General features: G+C 32.8%; 1 protein-coding gene across 1 annotated transcript; it reads left to right on the top strand.

Annotated features, from left to right (window-relative positions):
* Positions 1-9,982: 9,982 nt before the first annotated feature.
* On the top strand, positions 9,983-13,434 carry LOC139495994 (uncharacterized). The gene is made up of 3 exons (XM_071284427.1): positions 9,983-10,165; positions 10,845-11,065; positions 12,248-13,434. Exons 2-3 carry the CDS (start codon positions 10,865-10,867, stop codon positions 12,833-12,835), a joined length of 789 nt encoding a protein of 262 aa, XP_071140528.1. The 5' UTR covers positions 9,983-10,165; positions 10,845-10,864; the 3' UTR covers positions 12,836-13,434.
* The last annotated feature ends 5,261 nt before the right edge of the window (positions 13,435-18,695 follow it).

Genomic DNA, 18,695 nt, shown 5'->3' with positions numbered 1-18,695 from the left:
TATTCATTTACTAGAATAGCCACGTGCATCAATCAACAAATTTTACCACACACGTGAGGTCACCCGTTATGAAGTATCGTTTAACGTTGTTGTTTGCGAAACTCCAGAAGATTCGACTATTTATATATAAAAGTTACCTGTGTACCAATATCATGAATATGCATGATTAATGACCAGGCAAATGATCTAATTGCTAAAATAGAGAGGAAAAATCCGATACTCTACGGGATTGAAGGACATTTACTAGGTTTCACAAAGCCTTCTTAACTTACGATGATCGTATCAGTTTACGATCGGTTTACGTGTGGTTCTACGTTCCCGTTACGTGTGTTTCACAAAGGCATCGTAAAGAACTACTAAGTTGATCGCAAGTTACGTCGTGTGTATCATCGTAAGTGTATCGTAAACCGAGAAGAGTGCTTTCTTTCACGTCCGCACTTTTATCGAGTATGGCATGCCAAACAAACATTTTTAAAAATTATTATTATGGATGGCGAATTATGGCGATATTTTTATATCAACATTAATACAACTAAAGAATTTTAGTCCGTTTTCAATATTAATTCAAGATAAATGACGCTTACAGTCATAGGACAAAAGTGAGTTCCCACTCAAAAAATGTCCGATCATTTCAACTAAATTCGGTATTTTTGAAAAAAATATTACCAAGTAAGTCTATGAGTGATTTTTATAAAATAGATACCATAAGATGCAGAAATGTCTGAAGTTTAATTGTTTATTTGGCCATATTTTTAGTGAGGTTCTTTTTCATTATTGAATGGGTTGAACACAAATGATTTTTTTTAACGATTTTAATTTGTTTAGAATAGATAGCAAACTTTGCCGTGAGTCAAGCAATATTTTTCTTTGTGTTCACCTTGTCAGTAATTTAAAATACATATATTAACAACACTTTGTACCAATATTCTTTTTGAGACAAAAACAGTCAAATATATTCAACGAAACTATCCGACACAGTGAGGGTCTAGATTAGGGATAACGAAAAAGGGGGGGGGGCATTTCTTTGTTCTGTAATTCTTTTAGCCATTCTTATCTTTTCAGCATTAAAAATATGCTTATACTTTAAATCATGTGTCCCTTTAGAATTTGCACTACACAAATGAAACCATTTATCAATTTTGTTAAATGTCTGATTGAAACGAAACACAGAAAAATATAAATATTGTAACTTAACTTATTTGTAATAATTTGGATATATGGGATAACAATTTAAGCAGTAGATTAGATGAAATTAGTTATATTTGATTTTATCTAGTTTGTAATATATGAGGAAATAGTAATGAGAAGCTAGCGCTGAGCATAAAGTTTTATAACATATACAGCATTATTAGTTATCCGACAAATAAGAGTTATCTGGAATCTGACAAAGTAAATATTTTATCACCAGAACAGGTTAGATTTATTATTGATAGCCCAATATAGAAAAAAAATGCTTATCAATATAATCGTTTTGGAGGATTTTAATTTTTTTTTTTTTTTACTTTTATTCGTAGTGAGAGAAAAAAAGGTTTTCCCCAACCCCAAAAAAATCAAAAATAATGTCATCCGTCTCCGAGCATTCGTCTTCCAGACCAATATAAAAAATATATTGTTTTTTTTTTTTTGTTTTGTTTTTTTTTTAAATTGGAATGAATTATGGATCTCTCAAATATGAAACTGAGGACGTAGGAATCATTCCGGCGAAAGAGACGTTTGTATTCTGCAACTCCCTTAAAATTATCCATAAATTTTGAAATTATAAAGAAACTAAGGTTTCAACTCCATTAGACAAAGTTGATCTTCGTCTGCATGATTTGGCTATTTATTCGGTTCTATTTGGTCTGATAGCTCTTCAACTGTTTCTGTTTTTTGTGCATGATTCGTTCCAAAAATCGAGAATTATAGCTCTTTGATTGTATGACTAGTTGTTGTATGTTTTTTTTTCCAGCTGTACAGAGCTTTTTGTTGTCAATGGTTATTTTTGTCGGAACTCTTTCACGAAATTTCATTGTAACATGGATGGTAAATTTTCCTTTGATCTTCTGGTGACTTAACTCGGTTATTTTTAGCAGAGTGCGTTAACTGAATGATTTTTTTAGTTATTTCACTCTCCAATCCCGCCGTAGAGAACTTCTCGTTTGAAAAGCAAAGAATGGGATGAGCTTAAACCAGTGCATTAACTTGCATCTCAAAATTTGTTAATGCACAGTCTAGCTCCGCCTCCTTGGGGTAGTAATTAGGGAGCAACCATTTGAACTTCATGGGGGCTATGTTTTTTTGTCTCAGTCGGAAATTTGTTTTCGCAAAAAAGCGCGATCAATCTTGTTTAGTTTTTCAACGCTTTCAAATTTTTTTCCCCAATATTTAACACTATAAGGTATGGGGAAAATCTGGATTCAGAATTTATTTTTTATCATCTGCTTGACCAGAATAAAAAAAACTGTTTATAAAATCTGGGATAAGAATATCTTTTTAGAAGAATAGGAAACATACCCCCCCTCCAGGGCCCCCACATAAAGTTCTATTTTCGTGTATTGGACAACCTACAAACATTTGTCCCTGGACCTTACATGAATTCGACACGCAATCAATTAACCGATCTTCCCCAGTTTTGGGAACGAAAGAACATTTTGATTTACGTTTATAATTGGTATTAGGGATATGTTTCCTTTTTATCACAACGTCCTTTGAAACTACAAGTCTTTTTTTTATGTTTTGATGGCAAATAATCATAGAATAAATTTTTGCATTACCCCCCCCCCCCCTTTCCCCTCCTTGTTTTCTCTCCACACACCCTTTTTCAAGAATTTTTGGGAGGAAAAAATAAATGACTATCGAGTAAGAATCAAACGGCAACAATTCTTTGAATTTTAAACGTACCTTTTAGTATCGTACAAACAAATCCAAGTAACATTAATTTTCTAAAATCAGTTATAGTATCAAGCCACTATTTGATTGACGTATCTAAAAATGCAGAAATGTTTAATTGGTTAGGGTTTAATCTTTAACATGTGTTAAAGGTTAAACTCTAACCCTGTAGCCCATTAATGTTACAAATCATATAATAGACACGCCTTACTCATTAACATATTTAATCATAAGTTAATTCGTAAAAGGCGTGCTATATATATATAACTTGTTGTAACTATTATTGACACTATGTAGGAGAAGGATGTTAGGTTAACTAAGTCTGCAATAGTGGACGAAAATACCGATGCTTATTAATGAACATAATTTAAATGGCTAAAATCATTGAACCAGTTCTGATAAGGACCAGTTCAACATTTCATTCCAAATGATATACGTATATCAATATTTAATTTGGTATGCAGGAAACGCAGAGTTTAGTTATTTTGTCAACTTTACTTTATATTCTCTCTCTTTTTTCCCTTTTTTTTGGGGGGGGGGGGGGGGGGGGGCATTATTCTCTATTCTGTAAACCTCATTCACAACCTCATATATCTTGAGTTATTTCAAATAAATATTTCGTATTCAAGCGCCTATTAATGGGATAGGATGCTTAATACTATAAGAGTATCCACAAGTAGAGTTTTAATGGTCTCTTTTAAAAGTCGGTGCATGAGAATATTATGCTACAACAAAAAGGGTTGCCTACTAAGTATATAAAAGCTAAAGAATATGCAAAGCATGTTATTCTTAGTGGGTCTCATTGGGGTCTAAGCGTGATGCGGGATTGCCAATTTTTTGTAAGCGTGACACGTGAAAGTCAAAATATTGTGTCGTGAAAACGGGAAATGAGGTCTAGCGGGACCCGGGAAATGACAAAAAAATGAGAATTGCTTACGTACATAGTGTAAGCGGGATACGGGAATCTGACAAAACAGTAAGCGGGATCCGGGATCAGAACCCCCCAATGAGACCCCCTTCTTACGACGCAGGAGTTCGGGTTAAAGGGGTTCCCAACCGTGAATATTAAATAATATACATGTATACCGATTTGATTGGCCAATAAATGTTTTAACACACGACGCCATCAATTTACGTAAATACTTTGGAAATATACAGACGATATTTCGCAATCCACGGCTCCTAGGAAAGTTTCTTGTAGGGTAACGTAAAGCGGGAAATACGCGTTTATGTAGTTAAAAATTGGTAATTTTAAAATTAATTACTTTTTTTTACATTTAGGCTTCTTCCTTTTTTTCCAATTTTTTTACATTATTTGGAGAATTGCGATTTAATGTTATTTTTTTGTATCGTTTCTATCAAATTTTATTTTTATATTAAAACTAGAAATTGATCTGTTGTCTAACAAGGAAACAGCTGTTTTGACGTTTTTTCTAGAAAAAAATCCTAAATATTCTAAAAACTTTTCACCCACATTTTGTCGGCTTCAATTCAGTGAGTAATATTGAATTTCATGCTAAATACAGAAACTTACCAGATTAAATTAACGCGACCTATTAAAATAGTCAAAACAATAAGTTTTTATTCCAATTACAATTGAACTTTTTATATCAATTCGAGATTTATGTCATGTTGATCTGTAATTATATATTTATTTGTATTAAAACTTGACCAACTTCTTAAAATCTGATGGACCGTACGCGAACAGTCCGACGTATGCTGCGTATTTTGAAAAAGTACGCGTACGGTACAAATACTCATATGGTCTGGAACATAGACATCTATCTATATTGTTGAAAACTATACTATACTATGTTGCCTTCTGGATGTCCTTAGTTTGTCTTTGTCATTTGGTTGCTGTCTTATTAACGTATAACCTACATTTCCAACAGTTTTGTATAGCTAAAACGGCTAATGTGTATAGAATAATTGTCTTTCTTCCCTAAATAATATGCCTAAAAGAAGAAGGACCGAGGAGAGATGTGCACAGGCACTTGTTTCGATCTATCAATAGGAAGGTGGACTATCCATATATATTACATATTGATAGTCGACCTTCCCATTGATAGAAACAGGTGCATGTGGCGATGTCCCTAAATAAAAAATAAAGTAAACAGAAAAAAATGCTTCACTTTTCAATCTTTAACTTCCCCTCCTGCTTCCAAATTTGTTTCTACTGTATTAATTTTTGAAGACATGTCGCATCTACACAAAGCCTGTCTTATTGATCTGCAGCTTACCCCTATTAGTTTTGGTATATGTGATCTACATTAAATTCGATTCAAAAATAGTCACTCGAAAGGCATATATATCTAAATAGTTGCAAAAAGTTCCATTAACCACGAAACTAATTACAGTCAGATATTTATTTCGATATTCTTATTAAAATACATTTCTTTTTTGGTCGAAATTACAAAAAAAATAATTATTATCTGGTTTGACTGTGAAACACTGATTTCAGATTTATATTGTACACATAACTTTAAAAATGGGAATAAAACATCCTTCTTTAAACGTTTTATCGATTACTACTGTGCCTGTAGTGATATAATTATAAATAGATTTCAGAACGCGGACGTGATAGAAAGCCTATTTATTAAATTGTGAAGACGTACGCCGGTAGGAAATAAGATTAGTAAACAATGATTAATACCTTAGATTTGCATTAAGTTAGTTGCTTGAATATACAAATAATCAAACGAAGAAAGACTTCAAGTGTAGTTCTATAATATTGAAGATTCTTCTTCGTCTCAATCTAACATTTGAGGTATCTTGACAAAGAATAAAGAACGCTGCAGCCATGTTAGATGGATTAATTTATTTTCGTAGAAAAACTACGATGGAGTTACGACTGGGTATAGCTGTAGTAAGTTACGCCAGGATTTACGCTTTATTTACGATCATCTTAACTTACGACGGGTTTGTGAAACGGCTGTAAATCCTACGATTTATTTACGATGGACTTACGATGACACGTAGACTTACGAAGGCTTTGTGAAACGGTGGCCAGGTATTTGTTGACAACACATATATATATTGAAAAACCCAACCTGATATGTTCGGCATACGTGAAGGATTTTCTAATTTGCTGTGAACATAATTTTATTGTGTATGTAATAATTTATAACAACACTTTTAACATCAAATTAAAGTATAAAAAGTTTTAATTGCGTGATTTTGTATCAAAAATGTATTATTGACTGAAGCACGTCATTATTTTCCCTCTGTGAACCTCTGACAGTCTGATAGCTTATGACTACGTCACATAGTAACCGGTGTTATGATGACGTTTTTGAGGTTCCAATTGGGGATAAAAACGTCGTATATACCCCGGCAGTTTCCTGAATATATACTGACATCTCTGTGTTGTTATCCAATCAGAAACCTCGACACATTTGTAATCCGTAATATTTATTTATGTTTTCAATATCTTACAGGAAGAAGATTTTATTAATCTCGATATCGAATCCGCCACCCTCAGTCCCCTTATATATTTAATATAACTTAGCAACAACAACAAAATCAACATATTTTTGATAATTGATTAAAAAATCGCCCCATATCGATTAACAGAAGATGAATGGTCAGTAGTTACACTCTTAACAAGGTAATAATACGTTATAGGTACATCATTTGTGTATTTATGTCTAATTTTTGAAAAATATTGTTAAAAAAAATATGTAAGATGTAACGAGTTTTCTGATTGACTGACAGTGTCTTGTCTATCAGCTCATAAACATGATTTTAACATGTGACAGTGACGTCAACAACGTTTTTTCAGCATTTACTTTGGTCCTTACGAAATAACATCAAGAATGTGGAGCACACTTTAAAATTACCCGCTACGCGAGTGTTCAGCACATTTTTATTTTATTTCTTCATAGATAGAAAAAAATATTGCAGTCATTCCTTTTGAAATATCTTATATAATAATTTATATAGATACATGTACTTGAAACCAGACATCAGTATGTAAAAGTCTTGTTTTGTTTTTTGTCTTTTTATAATTTTCCTTCTCTTTGTGTTGCCAATATATACCAATATATACCATTGGTACAATGTGCGTGTCTTTTAAAAATATCATCAATATCAAAGTATTTTTTTCTTTAATTGCGTGTTTTAAATATTTAAAATATTTTTATTTGAACAGCTAAAAAGACCATGAAATAAGATAAATTACTTGATTTTAATCTCATGGTCATGTTACCGTTATATTAATAACTGAAAGGGCGTTTCTAAACATCTTACATGTAATATATAAATATTGTAGTTGAGCTAAAGAAATAATTATTTTGATATTATAGGGGGAAATTAGGGGGGATTTTAACGGTTGAATACTTTATGTTCACCTTTTATGCTACATTTTAACTCGCTGGTTTCAAATCCTGCAATTTTATGAGTAAAACATTCGTTCTCTTTTTTTAACAGGATTTTTTTTATATTTAGCCCTAATCAGCCTTCCATATTTATTTTCTAAATGTTCTTGTCCCCCGAACCTGCACAAGTTTACATGTATAAACAATTGAACAGAAACCATGACCACCAAATATAACAAAAGTTGAACATTATCGAAGTTTCTGTTTTGGGGAATTGCTCATTACAAGTTAGCGGGGAAAAAAATACCATAATCTTCTAATTCAGTGTAAACTCGAACGGAAGTGAAGGTACATAAAAGGATGTACAATAAATATATATATCAGAAGTAGATTTCACCAAAAAACTTACGACTAAGATTAATCGTAAGTATACTGATTTGTTCATGACTTAAGACCAATCTTAGTCGTAAGTTTTTTTTTTTAAACCGACCCCAGTACAGTAAAAGAATATACTTCCACTTTAACGAAATAAGAGAAAAATTCACCTGTCTTCTAAGAACGAACGACATGTGTCTGCCTTCCATTATAGGCCAGTTCGATATTTTATCCATTTACAACTTATCGACATAATCGGCTATGATTAATCACATGTGTATGCATGTTGGGAGTGTTAGAAAAAAGGGTGGTATTTTGTTAAAGAGATATTGGGAGAGTCATAAACACTTGGAATCATATGTTTATCAAATATTATTAATCTTTGTAAAATTATGTTATTATAGAGCGAACTCATTGTGTTTTCCTTTCAAAAGCAACGCACAATATCGACCTTTGTTATTAATAACCAGGTATAACAGGTCAATAAGTAGACGTTATGTTGTTTTACATTATAATACAGTACAATTTTTTTACCCGCAAATATAGATTTAAGTTCATATTCTTTACAGAATGGCAATAATCTTTTCTTCAAGTTATTCTATAATCAATAGAATATTGAGATTTCACATTGAGAATATTTTCTGTTTTATATACTAAACAGCAACAAAAGCGTCACAACTGTTTATCCTTAAGGAAGCACCAGTAATTCATGGTCCCATTGCTTTCTATGTTAAATTCCTCCATTTCAAGTTATTCTATAATCAATAGAATAGTGAGATTTCACATTGAGAATATTTTCTGTTTTATATACTAAACAACAACAAAAGCGTCACAACTGTTTATCCATAAAAATCAAATAGTCATATTTTGTTAAGACTGTTCATTGCGAGCCCATGACAATTCAAAACTACAGCAATCTATCAAGGAAATATAAAAATACTTCCATGATAATAAGCCATTAGTGTTATTACAACCTCAATGTATTAGAACATGAAGATGTTATACTGTGAAAATTAAAAGATTGGAAGTTTGTTTGAAAAGGTCCTTTCTAAAAATAAGAAATTTACCCTAACGATTTTAAATAAAAAAGTGACAAATTTTGAACTGCATTTTTTTACACATTATAAACCATACAAAACTATATTTTATTTTTCCTTTCGAATTTGAGTTCAAATATGTATATTTAAATCCCAAATTAAATAAATTATCAATCTCAATGTTAATTGATTGATCATTCACCGTTGTAAACACCCAGTGTTAATCCCCAAAGTGTCTATTTTAGTTGTAAACTATACCTGAGGATACTGCCCCACCCCACTCCCCAAAAAGCGAGGAAAAGAAATTAAGGATCATGGAATGCAAGTTATAGTCATCTAATATCTTCACCATTTTAAAAGAGAGGCTCAGACAAGAATAATTATATCCGGAAAGCCAACATTTTAAGACTAGTTCCTTTTCAAGTTAAATTAATTGCCCATTTGGGATAATGTTTATTAACTGTTAAAGTTGAGGTTGTTTCTTCGATAAATTTACGAACGCAATTTCAATGTGATTGACCATGATTCAATACATTGTTATATCTATTTGACAGATTATAACGGATATGTCTCAATATTGACATAACCACAATGCTTTTTTTTTCTTCGAATGTGACCTACCGATGGCTGTATCCCTATTTTGACAATATTACCTATCATGTCTGTTTTATTCACGCATCCTTATAAATGAAATGATGGAATTTGATGCGACTGTCATACAAGTGAGAGGTTTAGCCTATTAAAACCAGGTTCAATTCACCATTTTCTACATTTCAGAATGTCTGTACCGGAATATGACAGTTGCTGTTCATTCGTTTGATGTATTTTATCATTTGATTTTGCCATTTGATTAGGGATTTCCGTTTTGAATTTTCCTCGGATTTCAGTATTTTGGTTATTTTACTTTCTACCGAATTAGACTTAATATCAGGTTTAAACCTACATAAGTATCACGACCGGTACCACATGTTGAGTAGGATCTGCATATCCTTCCGAGGCACACACAATCCACCCCGACTTTTTGGTGGGGATCATGCTGTTCAGTTTTTAGTTTTTCTGTTGTGTTTTTATACCATAATGTGATTGTTTAATTTTTGTATTGTCGTTTTTTCCCCCATGACATTGTCAGATCTTTATCGATTTATGAGTTTAAGATGAACCACTAGTGGTATAATTATTAATATTATGTTTGAATAATTAAAAAAATACACAACATCTAATATAAATGCCGATATTTGGTGCATTTTTGTACTAGCTCAGTATAGTTTGAACCAGATATCAGATTTGGGACCGATTGGCGTTTTATAGAATATTTTAAATCACCATTACAGTTATGACAGTTGCGTGTCTAGCACTTCTATTTATAAAAACTGTTTGAGTTATATTGTAGATTTAAACATCGATTTTAACAGGACACCATTTAAAACACAGTATATGGTATATTTTCTTTCGTTGTTCAATGGCACTGTTTGTCTGAGGAAAATACTAATATAAAGACACAACTAACAACACAATTAATAGATTCTACTCAGTAATAAGATGGCATTACGTAAACAACATTAGGAAAAGGTAAGTAACTATATAATTGTGTGTCTTTTGATTTTATTTTAGAAAATATCAATCATTCTAATTTGCATTGCATTGCAAATATAAGGAGATATGGTATGATTGCCAGTGAAACAACATCCACTAAAGTTCGGTATATTTAAACATATCGAAACCCGCTAATTTCATATTTATCACGTCTCCAACCTTTAAGTTGTAGTCAAGAGCGAGAACCAACGGTTGCTTTCTTGCCATTATTCATCTATTTTCAATTTATGTAGAATAAATTAGGCCGGTGTTTTCTCTTTTTAATTGTCCATATTTAAGTCATACCGTGACATCTTATACAACTTACTGTACCCTACAGGTTGCACTTGTCTAAGGCCGCATGCAGACAGTAAATGCAGAGGCGGATTTAGGGGGGGGGGCAAGGGGCCCGGGCCCCCCTTTTTGGAAAAAAAATTGGTTGCTTATATAGGGAATCACTGAAGCGTAACTGGAGCGGGCCCCCTCTTAGGTCAGTCAGTGGGCCCCCACTTATGAAAATTTCTGGATCCGCCACTGAAATGGGCCAACAAAAAGAAAAGATCAGAAAATAAAAGGGTGCTTCGATAAAGAGAATAGAGATAAATGGGCAAACTATTTAGTTAAAGGTAAAAAAAAAAGTTTTAATTTAAATTACTTTTTGTTTTTGTTTTTTTAGATGTCCACGACAGTTCAAATATGATGAACAACAATGCCAATAATATACTGTTATTATTACTCTCTGTGAACATAATACTTGGTTTATACTATACAACCTTGGGAAATAGAGACGACATAGAACAGAATGATTCTAACATGGTCAATGTACGCAACCAACGTAATACTGTGTCAGAGATGCTGAATAAACTCAGCAAAAAGATGGGCAAGCTGCAGTGTGAGGTACTACAAAAAAAATAATGTGTTTTTTACGTTATTTTTAATAGAAAACATACCAAAGGAGAGGGGGTTAGGACCTAAACGAATTAACATAACATTTAGTTATTAGGTTCTGTAGAGTCAGTAGGTTAATCGCGATGATGGACCTTTGAGGAATTTGAACTACCACTGAAAATAGAACACGTCATGTTAGAACGGAGCAGATATATAAGGACCAATCAAATTGTTGTTACGAGAGTTCTGTAATGTACAGAGAGTGCTATTATTCTTTCTACACGAATCATCCGGCTTTACTGCGTTTTTTACACACAAAGTCAACCTGGTGCCTTATTAACTTGCCAATGAGTTTTACTGTTTTTACTACTTTACTGAGAAATCCAGGTGATGATATTTTCGAATTCCAGTCAACCCTTAGGTGCGCAACGTACACTGTAAACATCATGTATGTTTTATATGGGAAAAGTTTTAATATCATTACATATCCCATTCAAACGTTTGTTAGGTATTTTAGATGGTACCTAACACTACAGGGAGATAACTCTGTAAAATCACCTAAATGTTTTCATGACGTTGTGTTGTTAAGGTCCTCGTCTGGATTAAGCTTCTCAATGATCAAAATTAGTGTTTGTCAAACTGCAACATATAAACAGTGTAATTTTTCTGATAAAATGCTTGGTTCAAATTTTTTGAAATACTTATATTTTTGTCAAAGGGTCAAAGTAAATAGCCAAATTAATTTAAATGAAAGTGTTGGGTACCACCTTAAGTGTGTACGGCATGCGCTTTTTTTATTCGATGTACAGGTACAAAAAATGCATGTCCGTTCGGCACACCTAGATAGATCTGACAAGATGGCGGGTAACCGAATATGCCCATAGTTTAGAACCAAACTTGAATATTGAAAACCAAATAAAATGTACATAGATCATTTTGGAGCATCATTATCAAAACTGTATAAAACATTACACGACAGCCGGAATATTAGTTCTGTTGATAACTTGAAATTTCTGTATTACAAGTGGAAAGTTCGGCTCGCTGTAAATTTGTTTGAGGACATTTTCATCGTTTTAGCCAGCGTTACCGTACATTCATTCTTTTTTAAATTGTATCTCATCAGATTTTAAATTTATATTTTTTGGAATAATTTTCTTTTTTATTGTTATTTTCTATTTTATCATTTTTCAGAGACGAAAGCCAACAGTTGAAGGAGGGGGATATTGTAAACGAGGTAATCATAATGGAGCAGATACATCACTTATTCCTGCATTGTCCGACTTTTTACAAGGAAAAACTGTTGCAAGCTTCGGAGACGGAACTGGGCAGTATAAAAACGAGCTTTTAAAATTAAAAAAGATAAAATCATACGATTCATACGACGGTGGACCATTTTCCGAGGAAGAGAGCAAAGGAAATGTCAAATATATGGACCTTACAATTCCTCAATATGGACTACCAGTGTGGGATTGGGTTATGTCAATTGAAGTAGCCGAGCATATACCAAAGCAATATGAGAGTATATTTTTGGACAATATATTCAGACATGCTAAAGAAGGTGTCATTTTAAGTTGGGCCGTTCCAGGACAAGGAGGTTTAAACCATGTAAATAATAGACCAATTTCATACGTAATTAAGGTTATGAATAGCAGCGGATTTCAATTAGACAAAAGTTCTTCTCAACTTTTACAAAATTCTTGCTCATTCAAGCATCTGAAACGTAACCTGTACGTTTATAAACGAACTTTACTTATGGGATATCAAGATTTGTATGCATAGCTTACTACGTGTACAGATGCGAGACTGTTTCACGAGCTAGCGTAACATGCGTAATAAATAATTTGATTCGGGACTTTTTGTCAATATTTTAAGTTATAGCTGGTAGAAGCTTCTATCCTTTTGATATTATGTGTCCCACTAGCAGTAAACTACACTGTAAAAAGACAGCAGGTGCGATTTTTTTAATTTGAATTTATTGTATAAAAGAATTGCACTAGGAAATAACTGTGTTCGATTTAAATATGTACAGCAATATAAAAGAAAAGAAAAATTGTTTCACAAGGCATATATGCAGGTACTTTGTTTTATTCTACATATATGTGTGTGTATATATATATATACAGACTTACTGTTTTATTCTACATATATGTGTGTATATATATACAGACTTAACGACAAACTGGTAATATGACAACATCATAACACAGATAAAAGATCTTGGTATTATCATTAAAAAGTCCTACATCTTGACTTGGTAAACTGAAACCTCCATCAACATAACATGATATATATAGTTGTATAAAATAGTAAATATGATATTTTGATCATTTGTAATGTTTATATTTTTCTTCAGCTTAAAATAAAATTGAAAAAGTGAATTGGTTTTGATATTCGGTGACAACTTAAAGAAAAAAGATATCAGGTCTCACATCCGGTGACAAAGATTAACTTCTGATGTTTTTGTAAAAAAGAATGATGAAATATCAGCCCTATCATGTCGGTACTTATGATAGGTTTGTGTTCGTAGACATGTTTCTTACTATTCGTGTCCGTTTCGGTAAACGACATTCTGTCTGTGTACGTCCTTATAAGTATAGTTGTCTTTCTGTGCATTTAAGTTCCGTCTACAAAAGACTCATCAGTGACGCTCGAATCCAAAAAAGTTAAAAAGGCCAAATAAAGTAAGAATTTGAAGAGGATTGAGGACCAACATTTCTAAAGGTTTTGCCAAATACAGTTAGGTAATCTGTTTCTGAGGTTGAAAAACCTTAGTATTTCAAAATTCAAAAGTGTTGTATCACTTAATTTATAAATATGACCATATCAATGATAATTTATGTCAGCACAAAAGTGCTGACTACTGGGCTGGTGATACCCTCGGGAAATTAAAACTCCACCAACAGTGGCATCGACCAGGTGGTTGTAACTCAGATTAAATTTTGTATTAATGCCAAACACGCGCTTCGTGTACAAAAGATCCATCAGTGACGCTGGATTCCAAAATAATTTAAAATGCCAAATAAAGCACGATGTTGAACAGCATTGAGAACCAACATTCCTAAAAGTGTTTTTTAATGTTCCAGAGGTAGAAAAAATATACGTACATGTAGTCGTCTTTCTGTATATTAAAGTCCGTGTTCGTGGCCTTGTTTGTTATCATTTAAATCCGTGTCAATAGCGTTTGTTAGGTCTATAGAAGTCTAATTTAGTAACCTTCACGACCATTTTGTGTTAGTTACTGCCATTCTGTCTATTAATTTCGTGTTAGTAACTGCCAGTCTGTCTCTATGTTAGTACGTGTCAGTAGCGTTCTTCATATTTAAGTCCGTGTTAGATGCGGTTGCATTGTCTATTTTATTTCGTGACGTGGCCTTGTGTTTATTTCGTCAACCTCTGTACAAGCTATAACCAACTTTCTGTCTTTTGATTTATGTGTTAGTAGCAATGGTTCTAAGCCGTCGTTCTGTCAGTGTAAGTCGTGTTAGTGGCCGTTGTTCTGTCTACATAATTTCGTGTTTGAAGCCATGGTTTTATGTTATTCAGTTCGAGTTGGTAACTGTTTTTCCTTGTTATAAAAGCCGTGTTAGTTAACGTCTTCGTACCTTTTATGCTCGTATTAGTAACAGTCTGTATGTCTACTTAGGACAATGTTAATAACCGTTGTATCGTCTGTTTGAGTCAATTTATGTCTATGTAGAATAAGTTTAAAACAAGTGTATTCAACACAATGTCAGTAGCCGTTGTTTCATCTACTAGTATTAATGTTCCTGTTAGTATGCGTCGTAACTACTATCTTGATTTAAATATTCTCATTACATGATATTCATCACATATTTCGCAGGTATCATCAGCAGTACGATGGTACCATTAGGTGGGAAGGATTTACTTATGCTTTTAAAACACCCAATAGCACCTCCAGTTTTTGGTGGAATTCATGTAGCTGAGTGTCGGTGTAGTGTTTTGGCATTGTTCTTTCCACAGTTCCCTTTGGCGTTTGAGTGTCGAATGTTCGATGGTTTCTCCGTTTTTCTTTCTTTTTGATTATTTAATATGGAATATGATTGTTTTCGTCAGATAAAGTAAACAAACAATGACTCTGCTTATTTAGGTAAACGATGTATGAAACATCGCACTACATATACAACTAGATAACAAACTATAAATATCTCATTTTCAAAAACCCAAATGCTAAATATACAATCTAGTACGGCAATACTTTGAGTCATTGTGTAATTTGGAAATGATTTTAGTGATTTATTTAAATACAAAAATTATCTAAGTCATGCCCATCTAATAATAACTACTCTAAAGCGATACATATATTACAAAGAATTTAAAATAAAAACATAGTACATGGTTCACTTTGCTCTATAATTGGGAAGTTTTCCCATTGATTTGTAGAAATATATCATAACAGATACTAGTACTCTGATTAACTTCACAAACATGAAACGATGATATTAGGACCATTAAGTTTGCTAATTTCTATATGAAGTGTATGAAGTAGATTTTAGATTTTTTTTAAAGTATAAAACATTCCGTGCTTGGAAAAATATATATTCAGTTCACTGGCCGGGTAAGACATGACAGTTCTATGATAGTGGTTGTTTAAAGATGTATGTTGACATTTTTATTGTCACATTTGTTAATGTTCTCAAGTGTTAAAGACTGATTTTCAATTAAACAAATTGAGCACTCTTTTCTATTTACATCACCTACCACTGCTGAAAACATACGATGAGTTCACATTTCATGCAGACAACGTTTTGTTCATCCTTGTATATAGAGAAAAATGTACTATTTATTCTGTCATAGAAGACAATACTTACATTTTCTAAATTTACCACTTTTCAAAGAAAACCCTGGATGAATCAGTTATGTGTGGTGTTAGTACTTTATTATTCTGTTTTAAAAATTAAAGCCAAATATATAGTAGCATGACCTACTTCAAACGGAGCTTGTTTATTTTAGCTATGCCCACCGTCATTGTCCATCAAATTTATGAAATTCTGGAAGTCTTTTCAAATAATTCTCTAGAAAATATTACAATGGGTTTCAAAATTCATATTGTAAATATACATACTGCAGTTATTTATAGATAAATAAAACAAATATAGTGTACCCTTATATCTAATCCCAGCGCTCCTAATATGACTACCTACACCTGTCTTGGGTACACAAAAGGCCAACCTAATGCTGGGAAAATGTAATAGTACCTTTTCCGGCCTGCAAAGGCCTTACTTTATGACATTATCACGTGAGTTGTGTATGTAAAATCACATCGGATACGGACATTCTTGAAACATCCAGATTGTATTCTATGGAAAGCCTCAGCTGTCATATATTAGAGATTTGCATAACGTTATGCTTAAGCTTACAATGTAAGGTTAATACAGCGTGATGATGAATTAAATCATCAAAATGAAAACTTTAAATAAAAAAATGCAAAGTTGAATCTGCGTTGTGTTGACTTGCAACTTCAAGTGTTGATGTTGTGAAAGGATCGTGGTGAGCCACGGCGTTATGATGATATGCTTATAACACGTAACGTTGAGTTGAAATTACATGCTGTTAAGTTGACATTACACGATGTTAACTTGATACTGGATAATGTTTAGACGTACTCTTCGGCTGTTAGGATAACAACTGAAACGAAAAGTTGAACTTCATCATGTTGATGACAGGGACAATTTAGGTAATCGTTTGTATGTAACGACCACTGCTCACAGTGTACTTTTTAAAGACACTTAAACTATGGGATCACCAAAGGTTCTCAACACCTTAATAAAGTAATTCGAAAACTTAATCAGAAATAACACGATGTTTTGATTTATATCAATTATATAAATCAAAACATAAAGGTTATTCCTGATTAATTTTTCGAAATATTTTATAATTAAAGGCGTTAAGAAACCTTTGGAGACCCCACAGTTTAAATGTCTATCGTAGGTACGTCGTGAACAGTGGTCGTTACAGACAAACGTTCACGTAAGTTGTCCCAGTCAATGGATGAATTTAATGTGTCAATCAATGGCCACAGCCACACTGTTTTGAATTTCATTCTAAATGTAAAGCTTAGATATCACTATGTTACATATCCAGAAATCAACGCCACTTTGCTTATTTGAATATTATACTAAAGAAATCGGATACGGGTCACGGAAATTACATGAAAATGATAGGGAATTTTGAAAAAATGTTTGTTTTAATTTTAATGTAAGTGATAGACAGGTTGCCGGGGAAGAAAATGAATATACACAACAATATACACCATTTAAACGAAACATAATGACTGTTGTTGCAAAAATACAGGTTCCTGAGCTATTTTAAAAATCGAAGCGAGAGGCTTTTAACATTGCAGTGTAAAATACAGGCTAAAATGGCTGAAACGTCAAATTTGCAAACTTCGTGTTGAAAATTGGCTTACAAGGTCATTACAAAAACAGGTTGCCGGGGCGAAATATGAAACTTGAATTTCCAAAGAATAAGCAAGTCCAAACCTTGTATGTGTAGTCGTTGAACTTTAGGTTCCCACGTAAAATTAAAATGTCACTATTTCAATAAGAATAAACTCACGAAAGCACGAAAAATTCACTAAATTCGCGTTCATTGTTTTGATTTTGACCGCCTGACAACTTTACGGAAATATCAAAGTGATTGTAAATAAGGACTCTGTGACGGGCAACTGAGTTTGACTGTCCCTTTGGTATCTTTCGTCCCTCTTTTATAATATCCGTGTTTTAAAGATTTTAATGATATCAAGCCTATCAAGCCAGTCCAGTTCAAAGTACTATCACGTGGTACAATTCTCATTTACATATTATGAATATTAATTAGCAAAACCACTACTAATTTCTGGCTATGATATCATTATAATGTCACGATAGGTTTATCATAATGTATGTAGTCTTTAAACTACACTATGTAAAGCTAAACTAGCATACTGTTATATTACTTTAATGCCACGATAAGCTAACCATACAATATTTTCACTAGATATTACACGACGTAGAGTTGAAAGTACGTGTTGTTGAGCTAGGATTGCACAATGTTAAATCAATATAATGTCACGATAAGCTAACCATACAATATGCTCACTAGAAATTACATGACGTACAGTTGAAAGTACGTGTTGTTGAGCTAGTTATAGGATTGCACAATGTTAAATCAGTATTATGTCACGATAAGCTAACCATAAAATATTCTCACTTGATATTACACGACGTACAGTTGAAAGTACGTGTTGTTGAGCTAGGATTGCACAATGTTAAATCAGTATTATGTCATGATAAGCTACCAATGCAACATGTAGTTTCAACTCAACGTTACGTGTTATAAGCATATCATCATAACGCCGTGGCTCATCATGGGAGATTTTAATTATCCTGAAATAAACTGGGAAACATGGAACACAAAGGGGGATAGACCAAACAGCACTGAAAATAAATTTCTGGAAGCACTACAAGATAATTTTCTGTACCAACACACAACAAAACCAACAAGATGGAGAGGAGCTGACACACCCCATACACTTGACTTACTAATCACAAATGAAGAAGAGATGATTTCAAACCTAGAATATATGAGCCCGCTTGGAAAAAGTGACCACTGCGTCCTATCCTTTGATTTTAACTGTTAT

The sequence above is a fragment of the Mytilus edulis genome, chromosome 11 (assembly GCF_963676685.1).
Source record: "Mytilus edulis chromosome 11, xbMytEdul2.2, whole genome shotgun sequence".
NCBI classification, from domain to species: domain Eukaryota; kingdom Metazoa; phylum Mollusca; class Bivalvia; order Mytilida; family Mytilidae; genus Mytilus; species Mytilus edulis.
This window is presented reverse-complemented; position numbering and strand designations above follow the sequence as displayed.